General features: G+C 36.4%; 3 protein-coding genes across 3 annotated transcripts; 1 reads left to right on the top strand and 2 right to left on the bottom strand.

Moving 5' to 3' along the window:
* The first annotated feature begins 621 nt into the window (after positions 1 to 621).
* On the top strand, positions 622 to 6132 carry LOC132551138 (inositol 2-dehydrogenase-like). The gene is made up of 8 exons (XM_060215249.1): positions 622 to 667; positions 2432 to 2591; positions 2970 to 3040; positions 3173 to 3281; positions 3814 to 3941; positions 4503 to 4726; positions 5312 to 5477; positions 6017 to 6132. Exons 1-8 carry the CDS (start codon positions 622 to 624, stop codon positions 6130 to 6132), a joined length of 1020 nt encoding a protein of 339 aa, XP_060071232.1.
* A 4119-nt stretch (positions 6133 to 10251) lies between these two features.
* Positions 10252 to 16543, bottom strand: LOC132551139 (monocarboxylate transporter 12-B-like). The gene is made up of 6 exons (XM_060215250.1): positions 16477 to 16543; positions 15311 to 15454; positions 14935 to 15081; positions 12107 to 12945; positions 11266 to 11482; positions 10252 to 10400 (listed from the first exon to the last, which is right to left on the bottom strand). The coding sequence occupies exons 1-6, from the start codon at positions 16541 to 16543 to the stop codon at positions 10252 to 10254; spliced, it is 1563 nt and encodes a 520-aa protein (XP_060071233.1).
* Positions 16544 to 19999: 3456 nt separating this feature from the next.
* On the bottom strand, positions 20000 to 25789 carry LOC132551128 (SPRY domain-containing protein 7-like). Its single transcript, XM_060215239.1, has 5 exons — positions 25674 to 25789; positions 24480 to 24596; positions 23754 to 23914; positions 23282 to 23384; positions 20000 to 22778 (listed from the first exon to the last, which is right to left on the bottom strand). The coding sequence occupies exons 1-5, from the start codon at positions 25786 to 25788 to the stop codon at positions 22681 to 22683; spliced, it is 594 nt and encodes a 197-aa protein (XP_060071222.1). The 5' UTR covers position 25789; the 3' UTR covers positions 20000 to 22680.
* Between the last annotated feature and the right edge of the window lie 484 nt (positions 25790 to 26273).

Consider the following 26273-nt stretch of genomic DNA (forward strand, 5'->3'; position numbering starts at 1 on the left):
ATAACTTTACGTCACTGACACAGGTACAGACAGTAGTATAACAGTCACTGACACAGGTACAGACAGTAATATAACTTCACGTCACAGACACAGGTACAGACAGTGGTATAACTCAACGTCACTGACACAGGTACAGACAGTGGTATAACTTCACGTCACTGACACAGGTACAGACAGTAGTATAACAGTCACTGACACAGATACAGACAGTGGTATAACTTAACGTCACTGACACAGGTACAGACAGTAGTATAACAGTCACTGACATAGGTACAGACAGTAGTATAACTTCACGTCACAGACACAGGTACAGACAGTGGTATAACTTCACGTCACTGGCACAGGTACAGACAGTAGTATAACAGTCACTGACACAGATACAGACAGTGGTATAACAGTCACTGACACAGGTACAGACAGTGGTATAACAGTCACTAACAAAGCATTGTTTTAGATAACGGAATACTAGAGATATGAATATGAGATATAGATTTGCGTCACTGACACAGTTTCAATGCTAAAATAGTGCTAAGACTTATATTTTCCAGCCATCCTGTCGCAACCGTACACTTAATACCTGTTAATTTCTGTTAAGAGCAACAGACTCCTATCTTAATCAAGATGGCTTCTAGGATAGGACTGGCTTTTTTCGGCTTGGGGAATATGGGTAAGTACATGAATATACCAAACCCCAGACAAGAAATTTTCATCACCAAAGGAGATTGGCTAACTCCCATAGTAACCACACGCTGCATTATTAAACGACTTGCTAACTCCTCTCCCAGAAAAAAACAACACTGAAACGAAGATTTGCAAACTCTCTTCAATACCACAGATAAAAATCATCACCATTAATAGAGATGACTGCTAATTTCCTTCTAAACATCAGACAAAAAACATCCGCCATAAATGTCGACTTTCTATCTGCTTTCTTACTCACAAACAAAAGTCTCCGTCACCAATGGAGATTGATTAAGTCCCTCCTACAGTCTGTACTATCAACAGCGACTGATTACCTCCCTTGTCAGTCTACTACAAACAGACTGACTAACTAACTCCTTCAGTCTGTACTATCAACAGAGACTGACTATCTCCCTTGTCAGTCTACTACAAACAGACTGACTAACTCCCTCCTACAGTCTGTACTATCAACAGAGACTGACTATCTCCCTTGTCAGTCTACTACAAACAGACTGACTAACTAACTCCTTCAGTCTGTACTATCAACAGAGACTGATTACCTCCCTTGTCAGTCTACTACAAACAGACTGACTAACTAACTCCTTCAGTCTGTACTATCAACAGAGACTGACTATCTCCCTTGTAAGTCACAGTCTACTTCACACAGACTGACTAACTCCTTCCTACAGTCTGAATTATAAACAAAGACTGATCACCTCCCTTGTAATTCAGTCTACTACAAACAGACTGACTAACTCCCTCTTACAGTCTAAATTATAAACAAAGACTAATTACCTCCCTTGTAAGGCACAGTCTACTACAAACAGACTGACTAACTAACTCCTTCAGTCTGTGCTATCAACAGAGACTGACTATCTCCCTTGTAAGTCACAGTCTACTTCACACAGACTGACTAACTCCTTCCTACAGTCTGAATTATAAACAAAGACTGATTACCTCCCTTGTAATTCAGTCTACTACAAACAGACTGACTAACTCCCTCTTACAGTCTAAATTATAAACAAAGACTAATTACCTCCCTTGTAAGTCACAGTCCACTACAAACAGACTGACTAACTCCCTCCTTCAATCTGTGCTATCAACAGAGACTGACTATCTCCCTTGTAAGTCACAGTCTACTTCACACAGACTGACTAACTCCTTCCTACAGTCTGAATTATAAACAAAGACTAATTACCTCCCTTGTAAGTCACAGTCTACTACAAACAGACTGACTAACTCCCTCCTTCAGTCTGTGCTATCAACAGAGACTGACTATCTCCCTTGTAAGTCACAGTCTACTACAAACAGACTGACTAACTCCCTCTTACAGTCTGAATTATAAACAAGGATTGACTACCCTGTGTTGTACATCGTCCCCATAACGTATTTTGTCCAGGTCTCATTCCATTAAACTAACAAAATTCTTAATTTCAAAAATCATCCGATTTGATTCCTAGATGAAGTTAATAATTTATTTGGTTTCCACATCAGTTCGATGCACGCAGGCGTTAATATATTTATGTTATCAATAATTCTCGAAAACATGCATTCTGAGTACAGTTGTAATGGACGAAAAACGAGGCAAAGCGATACTGAATTTAGCTTAATATTGTTTGGGGTGAAAACATTGCATATCACTTACCACAAATTTCAAGGTAGGACCAAATATATCGACATTGCTTCCTTGATGTAAATTGACAGTAAAAGTGGTTCGTGTGAATGATCTTTTCTCCTTTGAATGTCTTAGGATTAGTCCATGCCAAGAACGCCATTTTGTCACCAAGAGCCTCTGTGAAATGGATCATCCGAAATCGCCTGGAAGATGCCCAGAAGTTTGCGCAAGATCTGAATCTCAACGCACGATGCACTACTCCTGACAAAGTGGCCGAGGTTTATGCAGACCCCGAGTAAGCGACATCATTTCAAAAATTTTCGTATTTCGCAGGTTATCTCATCAAATTGGCATTCTCGTCATCAGGTTTCGATACCAAAGATTTCATATTTAGCGGATATGTTGTCAATTTCTTACTTTGATGCTTTTAAACAGGAAAGGAAAAACTTATAAAAACCTAATTTTTTATGTAATCTTTGAACTTAAATATCTTATAAAAGGGGTCCAAGCTGCCAATTTATGGAATCATCAGTACTCAAAATAAGCTGAATGAAAAATATAAGATTACTTCTTTACAAATTCCCTACAGAGAAAGTTCAGTTTGTTGGCCAGTTCCCATTAAATTTTTATAAAATCATTTTTACGATAAAACAGAATGTTTATCTTTTTACAGAGTTCATGCCACGCTTATCTGTTCCCCATCAACGACACACGACCAGATAATTCACGACTCACTCAATGCAGGTAATGTCATACCTGGTTCTGTTTTCCCTGATGACTTTAGTGCTTATCTGTCCCTTGGTTCGCCCTAGTATCACGTGTTGACATGTTCTCCCATTGTTTACTATATTTCTGATATCTATATCCGGGTTGTAGACAAAGCAGTTTTTTGTGAAAAACCGGTCACCATTACTGAAGAATCCACCAGGAAATGCTACGAGCTCGCGGAGGCAAAAAAACTTCCTCTTTTCTGCGCATTTCACAGGTAAAATATATTCACATAGATTATTTCGTAATTTGCATACAAAATTTTCTTTATTAAGAAATCATACGCTGTTTTCAAATAACAATATTATTTTCACTTTTCATGAAATGAATGGAAAAGAATGCAGACTCGCATTGCCCCGATCTCAGGTCATTCTGAGAGTCTATTTTGACGCTATACCTGTGAATATCTTTGACACAAAAGTTTTACATACATTCCCATAATATTCCAATTCATTCGTACTTTTTAGGTATGCATAGTCACCTGAAAAGGTTGCGGACATTCCCTATTATCTATAACCAAACCAATCATCTTGCGGTTTGCAGCTTTCGAATAACTCGTTTTCAGATGGCTGTTGGAAGATGTGGTAAGTGAAGTGTAGTATATGTACACTCGTGTCAGATTTGTTTTAGCTGATGTAGAAAGCCAATGTGGCGGCGAGACAATGTCAGCTTCGGATTCTGGGGTTATACATAAAATTTACCCAAATACCAGAAAACATTACCGGGAAGAATACTCTTATATTTTAAAGGCAATTCGACCCCAGCTTCAGAACCGTGTACGACAGAATAAAATCTGGGAAATTGGGACGAGTTCGATTGATCAAGGTGACAAGTCGTGACCTATGTCTACCGCCTCTCTCTTACCTAAAAACGTCAGGTAAATACAACCGCCATATTGGACAAGAGTAATTTCAAGAGCCAGTAACTGTCACAAAAATCCGGATTTATTAAAATACACAAAAACAAAAGTCTAGCAGTTCTCAGAGAAAGTAGCAAATACACATAAAATAAAATATAACACGATTGATGCTCTTAACCAATAAAAAAATTATCAAATATATTTTTAATCGAGGCCAGCGCATGTGTTCACTATAAAGACTACAAAAGTTATAGAACACTTTGATACAGCTTTAGACACAGACTTTTTCAAAAAACAGGGAATCAAACATCGTGTTTCATTCATCTATGAATATTCCGTGATGCTAGGGGTCTAACATTTGAGAATCCAAAAGCTGAGATTATAAAACCAACTTTAACTTTCAAATAAACGGCAAAGTGTACTATAAACTCAATTCAAACCAAAAGATGTCTCTAGCTGATACAGGTCATGCTTTGCTGACTATGACGCCGTACAGAAGTATTATTTCAAAAACCTAGATACCATCTTACTTACTTGAATTGAGATTCAAATTTCTGAAGGTTGTCATGTTCATTTCAGGTGGAATAATTGCAGATTCAACCATCCATGACTTAAGTTATGTGCTATGGTTGGGTGGTTCTAAACCAAAGACAATATATGTGCAAGGAATGAACTTCAAACCAGAACTAGCTTCTATTCCTGACATGGACCAGGTCCTCGTCACCATCAAACACGAGAATGGAACCCTCAGCCTCATAGACAATGGCAGACTAGCACCTTATGGCTACGATCAAAGACTTGAGGTAATAACATTCAAGGATAATTAATAAAATCATAGGTGCTTAAATACTTACCAATGTTGTCTTGAGTATTTCCAATGAATGCGAAAGATGTTGAAGAGTATATTTAATTCCCCGTTTCGAGGCCCATCCATTCAAGTAGAATTGTCGTCCATCCCCCTTACCACCATCATCGCCATATATGTCCCCTTCCTTCCCCTGTCTACCACCATCACCATATGATTAACATGGTTCTCCTCCCCCCAAAGATGCTTGTGACCAAATCTAGCCAAATTTCAATCAGTTGTTCTGGACGAGTAGCATTGGTTTAAAAAATGTTGACAGACGGACGGCGGACGCTACGCCAAGGCACATAGGTTGATTCGTTCTTGGGACCAGGTATGCTAATTAAAAAATAGTTTTACAATATATATAGCAAGAGTTGAATTATTTATGCATATTTTTTAGTATAAATCACAAGTTTCATATCATAATCACAAGATGGTACATGATTAAAATTTTTCACTTGTCATAGCCGCACATATAGATATATGTTATAGTGTATTTCCGACTTGCGTTCATAACACATTGAATGCACCCGCATTTCAGGTTCTTTGTGAAGAAGGTTTGCTTTCAGTAGGAAATCGTAACAGTGACCAAGTAACCGAGGCTGGACATCAAGAGACCACAGAACCTCGCATCTATGACCATTTCACCAACAGATATGGCCAAGCTTACAGCAACGAACTCGAACATTTTCTAGACGTCCTTCAAGGTAGTGTGTCAGTGGTGAACAATTGTACGATACAACTACACTATGGCCCTTAACTGTTGGGTATCACTATTCAAGTCCTCAACCGGAAATAGTTTCTTTACATGAGAGATATTCCCTTAAATCTGTCACCTTGTACATATCAGGGCGGGACTCTGAGATATTCCCGTTTAAACTACATGCTTGTTGACTGTACTATTGCATGGGATGAGATAGCTTTAATTGAAGTTAATATTACTACTTTTATACTTTACAAATAAGGCTTTATCCTATAAAGATTATCAAAATGAGCCAAGAGTAGCCAAATGAAACACCAGCCTAACTTAAACAGTCCTTTTACAATTCTCACTCGTGAATTGTCAATCAAATCAACTCCTGGTACATAACAGATTTCCCCTTTATCCCTTTAATCTTTCACACATGTAAAACTGTGGAGAAAAAACAAAGCAAACTATGCTCATTTTCCTTTATTTTAAATACTGACCTATTTGCCGGTCGTTTTCTGAAGATAGAATCAATTTATATATATTTATCACCAACAGGAAAAGCGGAGTTGAGTGTGACAAAGGATCACACTATCGAGACGATGCGACTGATTCGGGCCTGTAACCAGTCAATTGAGACCGGCCTTCCTGTTGAATACACCGAGGAATTTTAACGACATCGCCCGACTCCGTGTTCTGTCTGTTGGGTCCTGCAGCATACAGTCAGATATTTCAATCGACAGCTGTTGTAACCTGACCACAGAGAAAAGATTTCTTGCATATTCTAACCCAATTTTGAAACAAACGACCTAACACTGTGACCTTTCCACAGAGACCGGCCTCCCGTAAAATGTAACTGTATGACTTTCCACAGAGACCGGCCCTTCCGTAAAATGTAACTGTATGACTTTCCACAGAGACCGGCCCTTCCGTAAAATGTAACTTGTAACTTGTCTATATATAGATTGAGTTGTATTTGTAACTACGACGAGAACACTTTACACCTTACCCATCTGTCATTGTCGATGAATTAACATATTTACATGTTACATATACACGTGCAATACATGACAAGTTATGACATTATATATTATAGCAACATTGCAAGGAAACGATAGATGGGGCCGTTAATGTTTTGATATTTGAACATTATCATCTGGTATTTGAACATTAACATCTAGAATTTGAACATTAAAATTTTGAACATTAACATCTAGAATTTGAACATTAAAATTTTGAACATTAACATCTAGAATTTGAACATTAACATCTAGAATTTGAACATTAAAATTTTGAACATTAACATCTAGAATTTGAACATTAAAATTTTGAACATTAACATCTAGAATTTGAACATTAACATCTGGTATATGAACATCAATATCTGGTATTTGAACATTAACATAACATAATCTCTAGGTGAAAGTTACCAACCACAACGTTTGTACTTCTAATTAAAATCTTACGACAATTAATTTTGCACCAGAGTATACTCTTTTGTCACTACCTTTGCTAATTGTTAATGCGTGATGTTTGCTAACCTCCCTAACTTTTATCTAAACGTGCTTTAAATGTGAGAATACTTTTGATATAGCTAGATGAGATTTTACATGATATTTGTATTTGTGAAAACTTTATAAAACATCCATTTAATAATTTACACTGGGACAATTGCGCCACTCTACTACTTCCGTTGGAATATGGCTCATAGCTGTTCTTACAAGATGTGCATAAGGTATCTTTTTGTTTTGTGGGGAGGCTGTTTTTTATTTTAATTTTTTATTTTTGTTTTTTGTTTTTGTTTTGTTTTTTTTTTTTTTTTATTTTTTTTTTTTTAATGGTTTAAGAAATCTCTCTTTATCAAATGATGTAAATGATATATCCAGACTAACATGTTGTTTATCACTTTACTTCCCTGTTATCCGTGTAGTAACACTCATCAGATGAATCATTACACTTGTGTTATATGACCTAGCGGAGCTGTGATTGGCTGAAAGGTTCAACTGTCTCCATTTTGACGTCATAATATGCATTGTGATGTCACCAAAAGAGCGTGATAGGCAGTTGCAATGTAAAAATTTATACATTGTGACAGTGGTATAAAGTAATGATTTCACGAATCATTAATATCTGGTATTAGAACATCAATGTCTGGTATAAAGTGATGATTTCACGCATGATTGCAAAAACACCCATGATGTGATAAACAGAAACTTACCTTTGTTTCCATTTTATGAAATCCTTTTCCACCTCGCCAGATTGAAAAAAAACTCAGACTAATTTGATCGAAGTTATATGAATGATAACTCAATTTCTTTAAGAGCAGGTGTCTCTATGATATTATACTGTATATATACTACAATGTCGCTGTGAGTGTACATGTATCTTGTTTAACATGTAGTTGTACAATGTGTATTACGAGATTTTACGATATTGGAGATGAATGGTTGATATATGGCGACGTCCATCTCGACGTTTAAAACTAGTGATCACAGAAGTAATGTAATGTGGTAAATCGTTATCAGAGGATGTTCTACCACTCACATCAGTGCTGATATAAGGATTTGGAATGTTCGATCCTATATTCAGCAAACAAAAATAAACAAAACCAAGAGAAATAAGAAACAAACAAAATAATAATAAAATACACAATGACAACAAAAACAAAACCAAAACAAAAAATAAACAAGCAAAATAAATGTTTCTAACCACGTGTTCTTAATTTGTACGCATCTTCATTAAAAAGTATTTAGCATATTAAACAGGTGTTGCCCTATTTGTGAGTCTTGTTGATATTTGTGTTTTTAGACAATCAGCACCTGCTATACCATATAAGAATATTGCACAACATAGTAACATTTTTCCGATATTTTTTAACATAGTGTTTTCACGCAAAGTTAACTGATATGAGAGTTTTAGTTATAAATAGATCGATTTCAGTGAAATGTATCAAAAACTTATTAGAAATCTTCAAACCATACTGAAAATGTTTCATAGTCGCCATTGTGATTTAATTGCGAATGCTACATGGCTATAAATAAAATACTCGCTAACAAAGCTGTTTCTTTCGTTATCATTCCTGTTCCCTCTTTGAGAACGTGATATTATTTGGATCGACTCGGATTTTCATGGCGAATATTGATTGAACAGAAGATGCTTACCGTTTCAGCGCTTGCTGTGTTATTTCAGTGGTCCTTTTACGAAGAAATCCGTGTTAACTGATCTCGTATGTTTTAAATTTCTTGTTATCGGTTTTGGGTTTGAATTAAGATTATCTTTCGGGTTGGTATTCTCTTGTGCTGTTTTACAAAACAAACACAGGATATGCATGATAGTTATTAAAGTCTTCCTGTCTCCAGAGTTACTGAATGATAAGAAATCTATGATGTAATATTAGTAGCTTTGAAAACTCGAGCGAATATTGCTTCAAATTAGGAAGATGTTCCAGACGGGATAAAGCTTGATTTCCTTGCAATGATCAGGTCCTCTAAATGAGTTCCTTGTTTATAAATTCTGTTCTCGTGTCGGTCATGACGGAAATTATATCTTGCTTAAATATTAATTTTTAAAGGTAATTACCGCCCGTATGGGAAAAGATAGGCGCACTTTCAACTTTTTCACATAAAAAAACTTTGCTTCCTGATTTCTGTTCCATGTTTCTCGTTTTCATGGCCGTATTAGACGAGCGAGTGACCAGCTTGTGTATGTGTATCGAAAACGAGGCTAGATCAAGGAAACGTATGCCAAAATATCGGATTAGTGACACGGTGATTTGGATTCTATTTCATCGTAAATATTGCAAAGAATTATGGGAAGGCTAGATATAGCTGCCTAATTGACATGTATCCTGTTTAGTCGAACAAGTTCGATCGGATTCGCTTCATTAATTATGTAAAGTGGTATTTTTCAGTCATTGGAATATAGTAATATAGTTAGGGGTGTAGACAAGCTGCTTTGTTCATTTCAGTTGGAAAAGGGACATTTTCTACAGCAATGACCAACTTTGATAATCCAAACAAATATTTATTATCATTAATCCAATTTATCAACCCAATACATTACCTAAGCTTGAATTTAGTTTCTAGTTCAGGCCATTTTGAGGATTTTTTCAATTATTGTCTAAGGGTAATGTTTACTCAAATTTCATTTTGATAACGTTTTAAAAGGAGTATGTTTTTATTTATCTATTTTTCTTTTTCTTTCTACTAATCATGAGAATTCGTCTCTCGTAAACCATCGACACCAGCGTTTAAATCAAGTATCAAAAAACAATGCCAATGTTCAGTTCTTCATAAAACTATGCACTAACGACCTAAATAATAAATAGGAGTACATATTCAATTCACCATGTGCTTAGATTTGGTTTTTTTATTCCAGTCGATATCACTGCATTGTGCATTGATTCATATAAAATTATCCATGCATCAATGGAGGATGTTGTTATTTTCCAATGTATTTAAAACTTAGTAGTAGATGCGATCTGAGAAACGTGAGGAAATTTCACTTGCAAAAAAAAAAAACAAACAAAACAAACTAGCTACTGTAGCTGAAAGATTGCCAGTGGACAGTTTATAAGGTAACAGGTTTTTACACTGAATTGGAAGATTCAGTGATTCAAGATGGAAGATATTGGTATGTTCCAACGTATTTAAATCTTAGCATAGCAGATCTGAACTGAGAAATGTGGGAAATTTTACTTGCCAAAAATCAAAAACAAACTAGCTACTGTAGCTGAAATATTGCCAATTGACAGTTTATGAGGTAACAGGTTTTACACTGAACTGTCTATATCTTTAGTTTTTCTGCGTGTCCATTTCGTTCTTGCGTTCCTTTTTCTTTGTGATGACGTGAAATATCACCAGAAGACCAATAGCTATGAACGACGAGGCTCCCATTACATGGAAGGTGACGTGGAAAGTGTCGGTGATGTCACGGAAGTAACCTGAAATATATGTAATCTACAGACTTCAGATATGGATGTGCCGACAGGATGACGTCATGTCCAGTTTTAAATGAGGATAAACTCTCATATCAATACATAGATATGTTTCAAATGTAGTTAACACAACACAAGTGAAGTTATATAAGATACTGATGCTGCACAAATGTCAAGTGTACGGACACAAGTATTGGACCAGAGGTCATTTGCCCTTAACGGTCATTCTATCAAACGATTAATTTATCAAAGATGTCCAACAATAACAACCCCTTGTAAAATGATATCCTGAAATATTAACGCAACGGCCATTATGTAACAGGATTTATTAATTAATTTATTTGTTTATTTCCAATTAGCTGCCATGACAATTATTTTGAAGTAAAGACGAACCCTCAAAATATTAACACTTGATCAGGGTCGTCTCGGAATCATTCCGGATTTCAGGTAAATCCAACGGCTCGAACTTTAGAAGTTTGAATTTATTGTTACCCAGGGAAAAACATGTGATGACGCAATCATATTAAAAACAGTCACCGTAACTGCCATATCTAACTCCTGATCAAACTGAAAAATAACTTATTGTCGGCATCCATCCCTTTACACCATAGCCGATTTGTGACTCAATTGCACGAGTTACACTTCAGCAGTTTAAAATATGTTTTCTATAGTTTCTAAACCTGGCCAAGATTATTTTTCTATCATTACGGGAAAGTTTCAACTAAATCTCAATGGAAGGAATTGAGCTGAAGTTGAAAATGTGAAAAGACTTCACACGGGGACGGAACACTGGCTATACCTCACAGTGACCCTCAAGGTCAGATAATCTATTTTTAATTATCAATCAGTTTGTATATATCCTACATCTTACCTAGAATTGGTAAAGCGAGTCCATTAAACAGACACACACAGATGATAAAAATGGCCATGGCGCTACGGTATCTCTTCATTCCCACAATCTCGATCATCATTGGCGGGAACAAGGCGGCTATCATACCGGCCGTAGAACCAAATATGGCGACAAAAATGACCAGCCGCCAGAACGAGGTGTAATATACTGTAAACTGCAAGACAGTGCCAACAACAACCTAAAGGGGAAAAGGGTACTTTGATTGACGAATGAAATAGATAGTAATGGAACTATTCAAATCCCTATACATTATCGACAAAATATGTACATACTGAAAAGTAGTGTCGACATTATCTGATGCTAAGATTAGTGAAGACTCACCTGTGCGCTCCCCTGATTCTGTTAAGTCTCACCTGTGCGCTCCCCTGGTTTTGTTAAGTCTCACCTGTGCACTCCCCTGGTTCTGTTAAGTCTCACCTGTGCGCTCCCCTGGTTCTGTGAAGACTCACAACTGCGCTCCCGTGGTTCTGTGAAGACTCACCACTGCGCTCCCCTGGTTCTGTTAAGTCTCACCACTGCGCTCCCCTGGTTCTGTTAAGTCTCACCTGTGCCCTTCCCAGGTTTTGTGAAGACTCACCTCTGCGTTCCCCTTTGATCTGTGATGACTCACCTGTGCGCTCCCTTTGTTCTGTTAAGACTCACCTGTGCGCTCTCTTGGTTCTGTGAAGACTCCTCTGCGCGTTCCCCGGGTTCTTTGAGGACTCACCTGTGCGTTTCCGTGGTTCTTTGAGGACTCACCTGTGCGTTCCCTTGGTTCTGTTAAGACTCACCTGTGGGTTCTCTAGGTTCTTCGAGGACTCACCTGTGAGATTATGACGACCATATGTGGACTTATTGACGGCTTATCTGCTAGGAAGCCCGCTAGGATGCGTCCGACGAAGTCGGTGACACTGGTAATGGAGACGAGGATTGCTATACTTTGATCCTCGATCCCGATATCTCTGGCGTACGTTGGTATGTAAATATGAGCACACATTATAGCTACATTTCCAAAGCAATAAATGGCGAGAAACAAAATAAATAGACTATTTTTCAACAATGAACAATCGATTTTACTCTTACATCGAAATAATAGACCCCCTGTACTGAATTGGTCGTCTTCCGTGTTGGTGATATGTCGATCTATACTTTCTGTCAGACTAGACATTGACGTAATATCGCCGGTACTTAGGTATCTGACGATGCTAGAACGAGATATCTTATCCACGATAACATCCACATTGTGTGCTTTGTCATGGATGGGACTTCTGTCGGTAGAAATGAATGGACATGCGGTATCAGAATCGGTCCTGTCTTCCAAGCACATCTCTGCATTAGTTGCCCGTGTATTGTCTGTATTACTAATAGCGTCCTTATCTACATAACCATTTCCATGTAATAATTCTGTACCGTTTTTAGTGTAGAAGTCTGTCGGACGCAACAAAGCTGCTGCCACCAAAGAATTTAATGTGATACCAGCCGTGATTATAAGTCCACCACGGAGTCCATACTGGTCAAAGACATATCTATATAATGGCGGCATGAGGATTCCTCCGAGGGAATTCCCCGCTATAAATACACCATTCGCCAGACCTTTTTTCTTCTCAAAATATTCTCCCAGAAGGATGAATATCGGTGGATTATGCAATGCGTTACCAGCTCCTGAAATAAAATAATGTATTTGACGCTATGAATAATACTATACAATTGAAACCCGTTGTCTCGAAATCGATTGAGTCGAAATTCCGTTTAAGTCGAAATAATTTTCAAGTCCCGATTTTTCTCCTTCTATATCTTTGTAATTTTAGTTCGGATGACTCAAACTTGATTGAGTCGAAATTTCGGTTGAGTCGAAGCGATTTTTCAGTCCCTTCATTGTAAACAACAACTCACTCTTTGTCTTGAAAGTAATTTTTACTAAAACATCGGCACGTCTTTTGACGAAATCAATCCTTACCTACACAAAGTAGAAAGTCACCTCTACGTAACGCGTCTAATTGCGGCATATCAGCGCATGGTATACACAACAAAAAATGGTCTCTGGCGATAAATTACTAGTCTAATTATCTAATTAAAGTTTGGCTTCTCTTGTGTCACCATTCTATAGCAGTGACTTACATGTACGTTAAAATGCAGCGCGTTTTCACAAAACATGAAAACATTTAACTTGGTTGCGTGCATATTCAGGATTGATAAAAACGACACCATCAAACCTGCACAAACTTTTTGACGAAATCGGATCCCCACAATTCAGAGAGAAACTAATTTTAAGCTTGTTTAAAGAACAGTGATCGGAACTTTTTTAGGTTTAGTGTTTGGACAATGCAGGGCGGAAAATATTTTTCATGGACAGAGTCTATATCTGTGTGTGATTTGTTAAGACTAGCGCTTGTACAATTTTTCTTTAACAGGTAGAGACTTTCCAGCTCAGCGATTTTCATATGTTTATTTATTCTTAGTAAATCATATTGATATAATCTGTTGCTTTATACATCGTTATTTTGTAAGGGTATCAAAAGCAATTTTTAATTTCGTTTTATTGTTCCGTAAATTTTATGTATATGTGTTTGGTCGGTAAGGGTATTGTACACGTGCGCGGGACGGAACGACGTGAATACAAATGCATTTGATTGGAGTTGTTATTACATTTTTTGTTGCTTGGATGAGTAAACAATAAAAGGAGAAAGTAGAATTAAATTTATTTGTTTATTTACTGCCATTTAAAAAATACAGATAAGATTACGCTGCTTGCATGCTATCGTAGCCCTGCTTTGTACAACTGTATTCAATATAAGGAAACTGATATCGTCAACCTTATTTATACACTTGGTTTGAGTCGAAATTCGGATAAGTCGAAATATTTTCACAGTCCCTTAAATTTCGAGATAACGAGTTTCGACTGTACTTTTCTTTGAATCGAGACAGTGTATCTCTGGCTTACGAGTCTTACGCCCAATCGATCGAGCTAAAGAGAAGTTCTCTCAAACCGGGCTATTTATTGCAGCTAGTATTTTACCAGCGTAAAAGTACTCCACCTCCAGAAAAACACCCGTCCTCGCACTTCGAGGAATTACAGCGATATTGAAAGGATCGCCAAATATTATTCCCTCAACACATGGGCGCCAGTGTAACACTGCTTGTTTAAATGCCTCCGCAATGGATCAAACGCGAGAGCTTTGGCTGGTTAGCCTTACACTCACCCGATCAGGCTAACTAGAATTTCTCCCTAGCCGAGCCGTATGTTGCAGTTACATTTATCTATTTAGTGGAGTATTTATCAGGGTTACATGGTAATCAACGTATTTACGTACAAAACACACTAGAAAGAATACCTGAAGTTAAAAGTAACAATCCATTAGATATACACCTTCGGGTAAATAAAATTATCTACCAAATCCTAGATCACACTCAATGGGAAAATTTGAATAAGATTTGCATGGAGACCATTGAGAAAGTTGAAATCCCTGAGGCAACTTTGGGCAGCCACATTTGTCCCAAAAATACACCTTAAAATATAGATAGAGGGCCTTTGATTCCATAATAGAATATTATTTATTTTCAAAAATGGATGAAAATATCGTTTTGTCAGTATGTAGTTTTATGGCGCTGGTCGTTTACAGAACATTTGGAATTTATCTCTCACAAGCCTACCTATGAGGATGCTTTGTGACGCTATCAGGAATTCCAGTCCGGTTGCAAAGCTGCTGATACCGTAACCAACGGCAGAGAGGGTTATACCCACAAACACAAACGTCCTGATACTCAGCCGTGTGAAGCCAACCAGTAATAGTGATGACGCTGGATATTAAAATATTTTTATAAGGACACAAAAGTGAAGTGTGTTTATGAATAACTATTAATAAACCATTACGAGTATATAGTGTCTTGCTTGAATTATTTCACTATAAACGTTTATATCAACTGTTATAGAACATGACAAGTATCAAGCGTACCCCTGACTCAGTACACCAGAGTCGGCATGGTGTTTATCTTAATTTTTATAGAACATGATTAGTTTTAAGCGTACCTGTTACACAGTAAACCACAGTCAACATAGTGTTTATCATCACAGTCATGAACACAGTGCCCTTGAAGGTCCGAAGAAATTCAATGAAGAAGATTCCGTACGATTTCTCCGTTCCTACATTTATTGTTGATATCATCAGCGAACCTGAAAATAATGGACTTATGTTAAACTGAACCTTCTGGTGCATCTCATAGAATACGTTTCTCCACGAAAGGATTGTCAACCCATTTGTCGCAATATAGATAATATTGTGTTTTGATATAAACATCTCGACGTGTTAGCGTATAGACACAAAATCAGTTTTACATCTTACTCGTCAACTGAATTTGTCGGTGTGACAAGGGTGTCCCCATCAACAGCTAAAGATAAGCTTAACACCGATTTCCTCGTGGTATTATAATCTATTTCGGGTATTGGGTGACCTAGGCTGAAATACTAAGCTAATGCTTAAATCAGAAAATGAACGCTAACAGTTTTTTTCCGAAATCAAAGAGCCACAACAGTGATACCATCAACTTTTTTTATGAATATACAGATGCTGGTACGCTTAAGAGCTTGAGAAGACATTTAAAATCATTGTTATTCAGGATAATTATGTTTGCACAATCATGTAACGAAATGGCCTAAGATGTGGTTATGTTTCATGAGAAACCTCATTAACTTCTGTATCCTTCTTTTCCTTAACGTTCCCCGCAATAATCAGCACCACCATCCCACCAATTATCAGCTCAATGGCACCACCATCCTACCAATTATCAGCTCAATGGCACCACCATCCCATCCAAACAGAACCAGTTGAACAGGAGTAATTCGAAAATGGTTTTCAAGATAGCGGCCAGATTTGATTTCACACCGCATCAAAAAATAGCGGCACCAGGTCAGAACCATGTCGGGATTCCCAACACTTGGTCATGTGAGAAGTTTAGAGTGTGAAAAGTTTACAACGAATGAAGCACGGCGGACGACAACCGTTGAAACACACTGTCAATAGGTCATTCTGAATTTATTGAAATTAACAGCACGACATACCCACCGAGTTGAAAATAAAAATAAAAATATAGGACTGAGTTACATAAGATTTTCCACTTTTGTTAATATATTTTGCTGTGATAATTCTTTGAAAGACTATATACTGTCTGTTTTATTGCGTGACATGTAAACCTTACCGGCTAGTACAATCCATGCCCATCCCCTATCCACGGGAATTCTGTCATCTCGTGTGTCGGCCGTCATAATTAGCTGAAATCGGATAGGGGAAAAAAACACATTTTCTTTCGTGTCAACAAACAAACTTCGTGACTGTCTATCAACAATGTCACGTCACTATTGTGTACAGGATCTTAAAACATTTCACATCAAAATTTATGCAACGAATATTTAGTTTTTTTTTCTTTTAAGCTTTGATGAGCGAAATTATTTAAATCTTATATGACATGTGCGCAAAATTAGGATCATTTATCATCCCAAAAGGCTGAAAAGCTACGTTTTGATTGGATCATAAAATTAAACTTTTGTTTTGCTCTCTCTCTCTCTCTCTCTCTCTCCACAACGCCACATTATGACATCACAATCGATTTCTGACTGGCACAGCCAATGAAATGCACTCTATAGGGCATATTACACTAGTGATATTTACACAGAAATACATGGGCGAATCCACATGATAACAGACTGATGATTGAATAAATTTGTTCAAATCCAAGCCCTGTTAGACTGCATAAAGAGTCTTCGACAGTTTCTATTTCCCCGTTGTCCTACATAAAAAAATGCGGAAGCGGGTTAGCACATAAATATTTCAAGTCGTAATTGCAATATACTGATTTCCTTAGTAAGACTAAGTATTTCTCTCATATCCCGCCATATTGGATAGAGTTTGCCCATGATGTAAGATAGCTATGTCAGAAAATTCTATCTAACATGGGCAAACACGTGCGCGGAGTAATCTGTGTCAGGGGAGACAACTCTTACAGCGTCTGAAAATCCCTTGTACAAAAAATGACCGACAACCATGTACCCGATACGTTGCAGGTTTATGTCACGGGTCATAAAAACACACAGTCGCTGAATAATTACAGGACACTGAATGACAGACAAAGGTACATGATTTCCAATGTGTTGTCAAACACAAAAAGCTCCGAATTAATTCCATCAAACCGAACACCATCCTCTGCCACCATTTCATCAACTTCAACAGTTACTAGGCCTACATCTGACGTCACAATGTGTCTACCATCGTCATCACAACAAGAAAACACAGTTAACACCTACAATCTTGTATCACAGAAACAATCTGAAACTCGCATCGAATCCTTGTTTGCTGGTTCTCACATTGAAAATTGCCAAATCACCGTAAAGATCACAAATGTTCCACCACCCAAACGTCGTCGAATCATGGTCATGGTCATGTCAGCGTCACAATATTTTGAACAAATGTTAAAACAGTAAAAAGATACATTGATATATTTCTTAAAATGGTCAAATATGTGATTGTTGATGATAAACCTATATGTTGAATTATGAAAATCCGTTCCTTGCTGATTTCTTTGAAGTATTTGACGGAACAATTTCTTTTCGCGGATGTTTACTTACACATACTATATAATCACACAGAGATCATTTTTGTTTTTTTCATCTGCGAATAATATATTCATCTTGCAATATACCGAAAAATGGTTTGAAATTTGACAGCAAACTAAGTTTGCACAATATGGGTATGATCGTTAAGAATATCCAGTTCGTTTTTTATAAAAACCTCGGATAAAAAAAATGAAAAAAAATGAAGATAATGGCCGACCGACAGTCCTTTTCCCAAACTTTTTGTAAAGATATGAGAGAAAAAGACTCTTTCATTATGTGTGTATGTAGGATAGGGATATTCCACCCGAGGGGTTACAAAATATGGTGAAACCCGAGGCTCTGGCTCTGCCTCTGCCTGTATCCTACATACACGCATATGAAAGAGTCTTATAGTCATAATCATAACTAAATGACCTCGCAATTACGACATAGCTATGACGTCATCATAACAACACTGCGTATCGCCATTACGACGAAAGCATTTCACTCAATGTGACTTCCGTACAAAACGTTCATCGATATGACGACCTATGCAAACCAATGAAACTCTTTGACGCCGAAATTCATTTGGTCTGCTATATGAGAAGAATTCATATTTACAAGCCAGATGATCTAGAGCAAATAATGCCGCTGATGATATTGCACATAGTATTGGTCCTACCTGTACTTAGCTGGGGTTACTTCATTTCTTATCGGCCTGCCCGTTGATTTCCCTTCAGATAAGAAACGGATCATAGACACACGAAAGTTTGTTCAACCGCTCACCATAGTGTCAACACTTATGTCGTTCATGCAACTGCAAGATCGTCTAAATTATTCGCAAGCCACATTTCAATTCATTCGAATAGTGGCACGGTTTCAGAATATACACGTGTACTTGAAGTTGTTCTTAAAATATCTGTTAAATGAAAATTACGAAATTTATCTAATTATTGGGCTGGTGCACCTCCCCGTCTAGATTTTGACTTTCTTTTTGGTCACTTTGGATTTTCCTCAGTCGCCTCCTAGGCTTCAAAACTAGGCTCTTAGCATCACTGACGAGTTCTAGAAGGACGAAACGGCTGTAAAATGCGGCATAATTGATTGTTTCGCTCTACTGTGTCTAACTCTAAATTTTATTAAAAGGTGCTATTCACTTGTGTGTCTTTTGTAAATCTTATTCAATTCACGTTAGTTTGCCTGTTGGTTCCGTAGTTTTATACATTGTTCTTATTTGAGAACGTGACATTTCTAAGTTTGATTGACCAAGGTTTAATGTAGGGTGTCGTAGATGAAGCAGCAGACGCTCACTCTTCCGGAGTACCTGGTCTTATTATCATTGTCCTTTTTCAGGATTCTCCGTTTAAATCTTTCTTTTGTTCATATTTGCCGTAGTTTTATGGAATTTGAGTTTAAATTATTATTAGATTGCCACGTTGGTATTTTCTTGATGATAATCATTTTTCATTTTAACTTTCCAAAAAATTTAAATTCAAATCTTTCTTAATTTGAAGGAAACGATTAATCGTGTCCTTGTTTCTTAAAACGTACATCCATAGGTCTTCTACCAGGAGAATAATTAGCAGATTAAACCAGAAAATTTTCATATTGAAGTATAACATAAAGAGAAAAACAGTAAAACAAAAGTACCATTTTTTAATAACAACCTTGTCATCATTTGCAACAATGATTTACACTGTCATGTTTGTGGATGATTGATAAAGTATTGTAGTTATTAAAATTGTCCTATAAAGCTGTCACCCTCGTATAATCAATACCATTTTTTTCAAAAACCCATCAGTAGAGTACATAAGATATATTTCCTGTACAATGAACCTTAATATCCCACCTTATACAGCTACATCAACAGGTGATGTTTTTGTTCATGCAAACAAGAGTTTTCCTTTATAATGTTGAACTATAAAGAAGATAACAGATCATGAAAATTATCACTGATACTGTGATACAGAGCTGATTTTTAACTAATTGAATGGAGAAACTGCAATAATAAGCTTCAATGTTTTGATTATGTCAGTACATATGTATGATGTTTGCTAAAAATTTAAATCATAAATAGAAATGATAAACAAATACAGATCATATAAAATGAGCACTAACAACATAAAAATTTTCAATGATCAGTCTGCAAGTCAAAATCAAAATGACTAATTCCAGCACTAACAACATAAAAATTTCAGACTGGTCTTATTTGTCAATTAAATGACATTTTCACATCAACCAGTTTCACAAGATTCACAGATAAGTATATTTTTTATAAACAATGTACATTTCAGAGCAACTAAGTCAATATGGTGAAGAAACCAGACAAAATGAATATAATTTCATACTTCAGCCGGATTCAACAGAACCTGGACTCAAGTGTTCAGACACAATAATCCAGTCTGATGGTGAAAGATCTGTTAATGGATAGAAAGCATTTGAATCGCAAAGTAGCAGTATGTTTTAAAGCTTGTAAGTGGTACCATAATGGCCTTATATTGTAAAGTCTTCACGAGGTCTGTCTGTATACTGGCAAAAAGAGCAAGTGGACGAAATAAATTGACTTTTCAAGAAGAAAAATAAAAAATAAAAACACAAAAAAGGACTTAAAAATTTGATTTTTGTGACTCTTGACTGGTATTAATTTTGAATTTTAAAACCATTTCCAAATTCTCATCAACAGTTGAAAGGAATTTCAACTTAAATTTCTGCTTTCCATAATGATAAAATCACATTACACTACCACAAACATAAAAATAATTAAAATATTGCACTAGAGTGACATATCACGGACTCAGGATACATCTATATCTAAGTCTGTGGACACATCTACATATAAAATTAAGTTTAAAGAGTTCCAGCTTCCTATGAGATTTACAAATAATTTTCAGAGATTTAACATTAAAAAGGTGCAAACAATATAACTCACATCCGACAGATTTAATCACAATGAAGCGTGACAGAGACTGCATGCGGTGTTGACCTCAAACCCTCATTAAGTTGATAAGGAATCAGAAAGCCAACAGAGATAAAACAGTCTAAGGGAGATAACCAATTGAAAAATTTGTGACTTTCCAAGGTGCTCATTTCGTTGACATATTTTAACAATGTGGCAATCTAATCTGTGTTTTCCTTGTAACAAGGATCAGAACTGGTTATTCTGGTAACAAGACTGTTTGTGATAATCTATTTTGTACAAAATCCTGCTATCTGAATTTTGTGTTATTAGTCCATTTGAGAGATGTACAAATTTTTTAAGGTCCTTTCTAGTACTTTTTTACTATAAATTTTAAAGTATTTTGAGTATTTTTGAACGTGATTATTTGGTTCTTTTAAAATTCAAAAACAATTTTATCTGTAATAAGCAGACTTTTAATTTAATCAAAACTGGTTCAGATGAAAAAATTGAAATATCAATAAATCAGATGGTCAATGCATGACAACAGATAAAAGGTGATCAGCATAGGTTGCTGAAGACTTGTCTTGTGATTAGAGTTTTTGGGGCTTTCAATCAGATTAAGGGCCTGTGTTTCACAAATCCTGATATCCTTACACAAAAAACTAATATAAATGTATAAAAAAAATGACTTGATGATGTGATGTATAGAAGTCATGTAATATCTTTACTTTATCCTCACCCACGGTCGCACCTTAACACATCACACTTAATTATCACAAAACTCTATCACTAGAGCCTATCATAAGTCATTCATCTGTAAAAGTTCAACAGAGATTTCTTAAACACTTCTTTGGTCAAAACAAGTACCTTTAACTAACTTTAACATCTCATTGGTAATGCATCTGCCAATCACCTTGGCAACTAGGGCTAGATTCCCTGATCAGACATGAAAAGGTCAGAGGTCACCTGTCTGACCACATGGGTTTTCCCCAGGTACTCAATGTCTCTGGTAAACTCCCACAATAAGACCCCCTCACCATACTGGCCAAAAAGATGATAAATAATAACTATAAACAGTTAAGTTAAAATCTGTATCCTAGACTGAGGACTATCTTCCCTCTGGCATCTAGACAGGTCCTATAAAATTTATTTCATTGGCATTTCTGTATTAAGATCATACACCCTCTGGCTTCTAGTGACCGGTCCCATAAAATCTTTTTCACTGATATTTCGTCTGAAGACCATATTTCCTTTGACCTCTATTGGTAGGTTATAAAAAACCTATTTCAGTGATATTTCTGTCTGTAGACCTCACTCCCTCTGGTCTCTATAGACAGGTTACATAAAATCTATTTAGTAACCTTTCTGTCTGAAGACCGCATTCCCTCTGGCCTCTATAGACAGGTTATATAAAATCTATTTCAGTGACATTTCTGTCTGTAGACCACATTCCCTCTGGCCTCTAAAGACAGGTTACATAACATATATACCATTGATATCTCCCTTTGAGTTTCCCTCTGTCTTAAAATTTTGCTAAAATTAAAACAGCAATATCTGCTTTTTCATATGGTCTATCATATATCCATATAGTAATGTTCTTTCTCTTCATTTGACCTGTGGTTTGATTAAATATGCTGCCCTCTGGTGTCTATAGCAGAAAATATCACCCATAGTGGATTGCGAACAAGCACTGCCCTCTAGTATCTGTGGCAAGATATACAAATATAGAGGCTTTTGTGCATATATTGCCCTCTGCTGTACGCGGGATATACAAATATATAGAAAATTGTACACATACAACTCCCCCTGTGTCCGCGACAGGATATACAAATATACAGTACATTGTATAAATACACTGCCCTCTGGTGTCCATGGCAGAACATACAAACATACAGAAGAGTATGACACTTCACCACTATAACAGTGACTGTTCAATCATGATGCTGTCAAAACCGTCTGGGGGCTGGTGGTAAAATCTATCAAACTGAACATCAATTACAGCACCTTCATCCACTGAAATGAAAAATAAATACAGTAAATATTTTCAAACCAGAGAAAGAAATTTTCACAGCTTATTAACTAAATCTCTGTTTTAGCTAAAATATATTCTCATATCACTGTGTATGCTGCACATAAAGAGAAATCTTGCAGAGGAAGAAATTGAGATTGACAACAGAGTTGCAATACAGAGATACAAAATTTCCCCATCCTTTGATACAAAGATTCTTTGTATCTCCACTTATTTGTGAATTATTATATAAAATGCCAAATCCGATGTCTGGTTATCTGTCATTTGTCAATCTAAACTTTAAAGTGAAATAAATGTAGAATGGATTAGGTCTAAAAAATGGTAAAAATAGTAAAAACTACAAAAAAAAAACAAAAAAATTCAGTACTCCATCACTTTGCTGCATGAAGAGTGTGGGATGTATAATCATGACAAGGTACTGTGCTGTAAGCAGAGGTTCTGTGCTGTAAGAAGTTAGAAATTAAAGATAAGAATGGTTTCAAATTACCGTAGAAAACTGGGAACACTGTTCCTTTGATTCCCATCAGTGGGTTGTTCAGGGCTTTACCATTGAGGAAGAAATTCAGCTCCACATGATCATATGTAAGACCCTAAAATGAAAATCACCCCATGATAAGGTCAGATAAAAAAAACAACAGGAACACTACATAACAAACATCCTTACCTACATCTTTAACTGTATTTCTATATTTTATATCATATATATTTTAGAAAGTAAAAAACATTCTTTATGTGGCATTTGTACAAATCTTATTTACTAATGAATCCAGTTATTTGTATCAAAACACTGCTTAAAGGATGAAAATCTATCTGTAGCACCACCAGGATATACCTACAAAAATATCTACTTCCTATGGTAACACCAGGACATACCTACAAGAATATTTACTTCCTGTGGTAACACCTGGATATACCTACAAGAATATCTACTTCCTTTGGTAACACCTGGATATACCTACCAGAATATCGCCTTCCTGTGGCACCTCAGGCAGTTTGCCTTTCTCTTCGTTGTTGTGGAACAGAACACCATCATGTCTAACTACCCAGGATTCTTTGTTGTTTCCAAGTGGCACTGTGCACATGTTACATAATTTGGTAGCCAGGCCAACACCCCATACACCTGAAAACATCATACAGATTGTATTTGTACAGCCAACACCCCATACACCTGAAAACATCATACAGACTGTATTTGTACGGCCAACATCACATACACCTGAAAACATCATACAGACTGTATTTGTACGGCCAACACCCCATACACCTGAAAACATCATACAGATTGTGTTTGTACGGCCAACATCACATACACCTGAAAACATCATACAGATTGTATTTGTACAGCCAACATCACATACACCTGAAAACATCATACAGATTGTGTTTGTACAGCCAACATCACATACACCTGAAAACATCATACAGACTGTATTTGTACGGCCAACATCACATACACCTGAAAACATCATACAGATTGTGTTTGTACGGCCAAAACCCCATACACCTGAAAACATCATACAGACTGTATTTGTACGGCCAACATCACATACATATTAAAGCATCATACAGACTGTATTGTATTGCTCTATACACCTGAAAACATCATACAGACTATATTTGTACATGAAGTTTTATCTATATGTACACCTATTTGTACTTTATGGCTTTATTTTAATGTAACCTACCTGTACTTTGTAGTTTTATTTCAAAGTAAGCCTTGTCTTGTGCAATTGGGGCATTTGATAAGGCAGATCCTGTTCCACATATTCGCTTTCCACTTTTCACGATCACGACATCATTTCCTGACGACAAATATAAAAATAAAATCAGATTCAATGTCTTGTTTATCGTAACTTAAATCTCCATTAATTCACATTAATAATCTGATATGTATTTGTGTGGAAACCATTTTCTGATATATTTCACACAAACCAGGGCTCTCACACCCCATTTTGGGACCTAAGAATTGGGAAAAATAATGGTGTTTTCCTTAGAATTGGGAAAACTTGGGGTCTAAATTGGGAAAAAAAGATACTATTTTGCATTGGGAATTTGGCCCCAAATCTGGCAGGTCAAGAGCCCTGCAAACACATATATGTTTGTATGATTATTTTCCACAGCAGTAATGATAGATATAGATAGTTCCCAGGCATTGATCACAACCAAATCAGAAACAACATAGCAACAATAGTGCAGAGAACTCTCAAATTATGTGGAAATACCAAGAGTGAGATTTTCAAAACAATGAAACAGATTATCTGACAAGGTGGCATGTTTAAGAACACTTACACTTTCAAATATAGACTAGACCACTTTTGAAAAAATTGGGTCGTGTTATATAATTACAAAGAGGATATCAGTTTTACCATTGGCAGGCACACCTTTATAGAAGGAAGCAAAGAGTCTAACAAAGCGAAACGCTAGGAACCATAAGAATTATATTAATGTAAATGTGTATGGTAAATCATCATTTCAGAGATATACATTTTCGATATTGGATGGAATAAACTGTAAACGAACAAGGAAAATGTCCATTCGATTGCCCGACCAGGAATCGAAACGGGGCTCAGGCGTGATTAGATAAAAGCGTACTTGAGGTCGGATCTGTGTATATCTTTTTTTAGAAAAAACACTGGTACTTCGCTGATCAGTTATTTTTTTTTTAAATGAACATATTTGATTTAATTAATGTATTGATTTGGTGGCAATCCGTTAATTTAGTGTTGCTAGCGTGAAATGGTTCTTAATGGATCAGAAACAAATGCGCCAAGGATATTTACAGGATTTAGGTGGGGGGACGGGGGGGGGAGCTGTCACGTCGACAACTACCTGTGAGAATATTTACATTGTACTTGTTTGATCATTGCCATAATTCTTACCCATATTCGTCATGTCTAGTTTCACGGTGGGTATTTCTTTAAGTTGCACATGACCGGAACGATTGGTCCTGTTTCCACAACAAAAACAAGGACAGTAGAAAGATGTCCAGCTCATTTCGCTGTATAAACCGGAAGTTTGACAACAGATTATAGTTAGTGAACCGGCGCCAGTAACCACAATTCTGATCTTCCGGAGTTATTTCCCTTCGTTTTCCATTGAATAATTAAATAAATAATGTGAATAAATAGATAAAAAGAAATAATAATAATTAATAAATCGTTCATATTATAGCGGGATAATCAGGAATGTCAATGGATCGTCCCAAGTGAAAAAGCTGAAAAAGTCGGAAAAAATAACAAACACAGAAACTGATGTTCATCAAAATATCAATTATCGGAAAAACTTTCTATAGTACCAAAACATCTTTCTAAAACACCGAAATATCTTTTAATAATATATGTGTACCGAAACGTCGTTTTCCCATGTAGTGACTCATTATTAATTATTACAAACATCGCAAGATGTAAGACCTACTCAATTCATTTTGGAAATAAATAAAGAACAGCAGACCGATTCCCTCCTTATTAACATTTCCAATG

The sequence above is a fragment of the Ylistrum balloti genome, unplaced genomic scaffold (assembly GCF_031769215.1).
Source record: "Ylistrum balloti isolate Yb309-2 unplaced genomic scaffold, AGI_CSIRO_Ybal_v1 Utg370180, whole genome shotgun sequence".
NCBI lineage: Eukaryota > Metazoa > Mollusca > Bivalvia > Pectinida > Pectinidae > Ylistrum > Ylistrum balloti.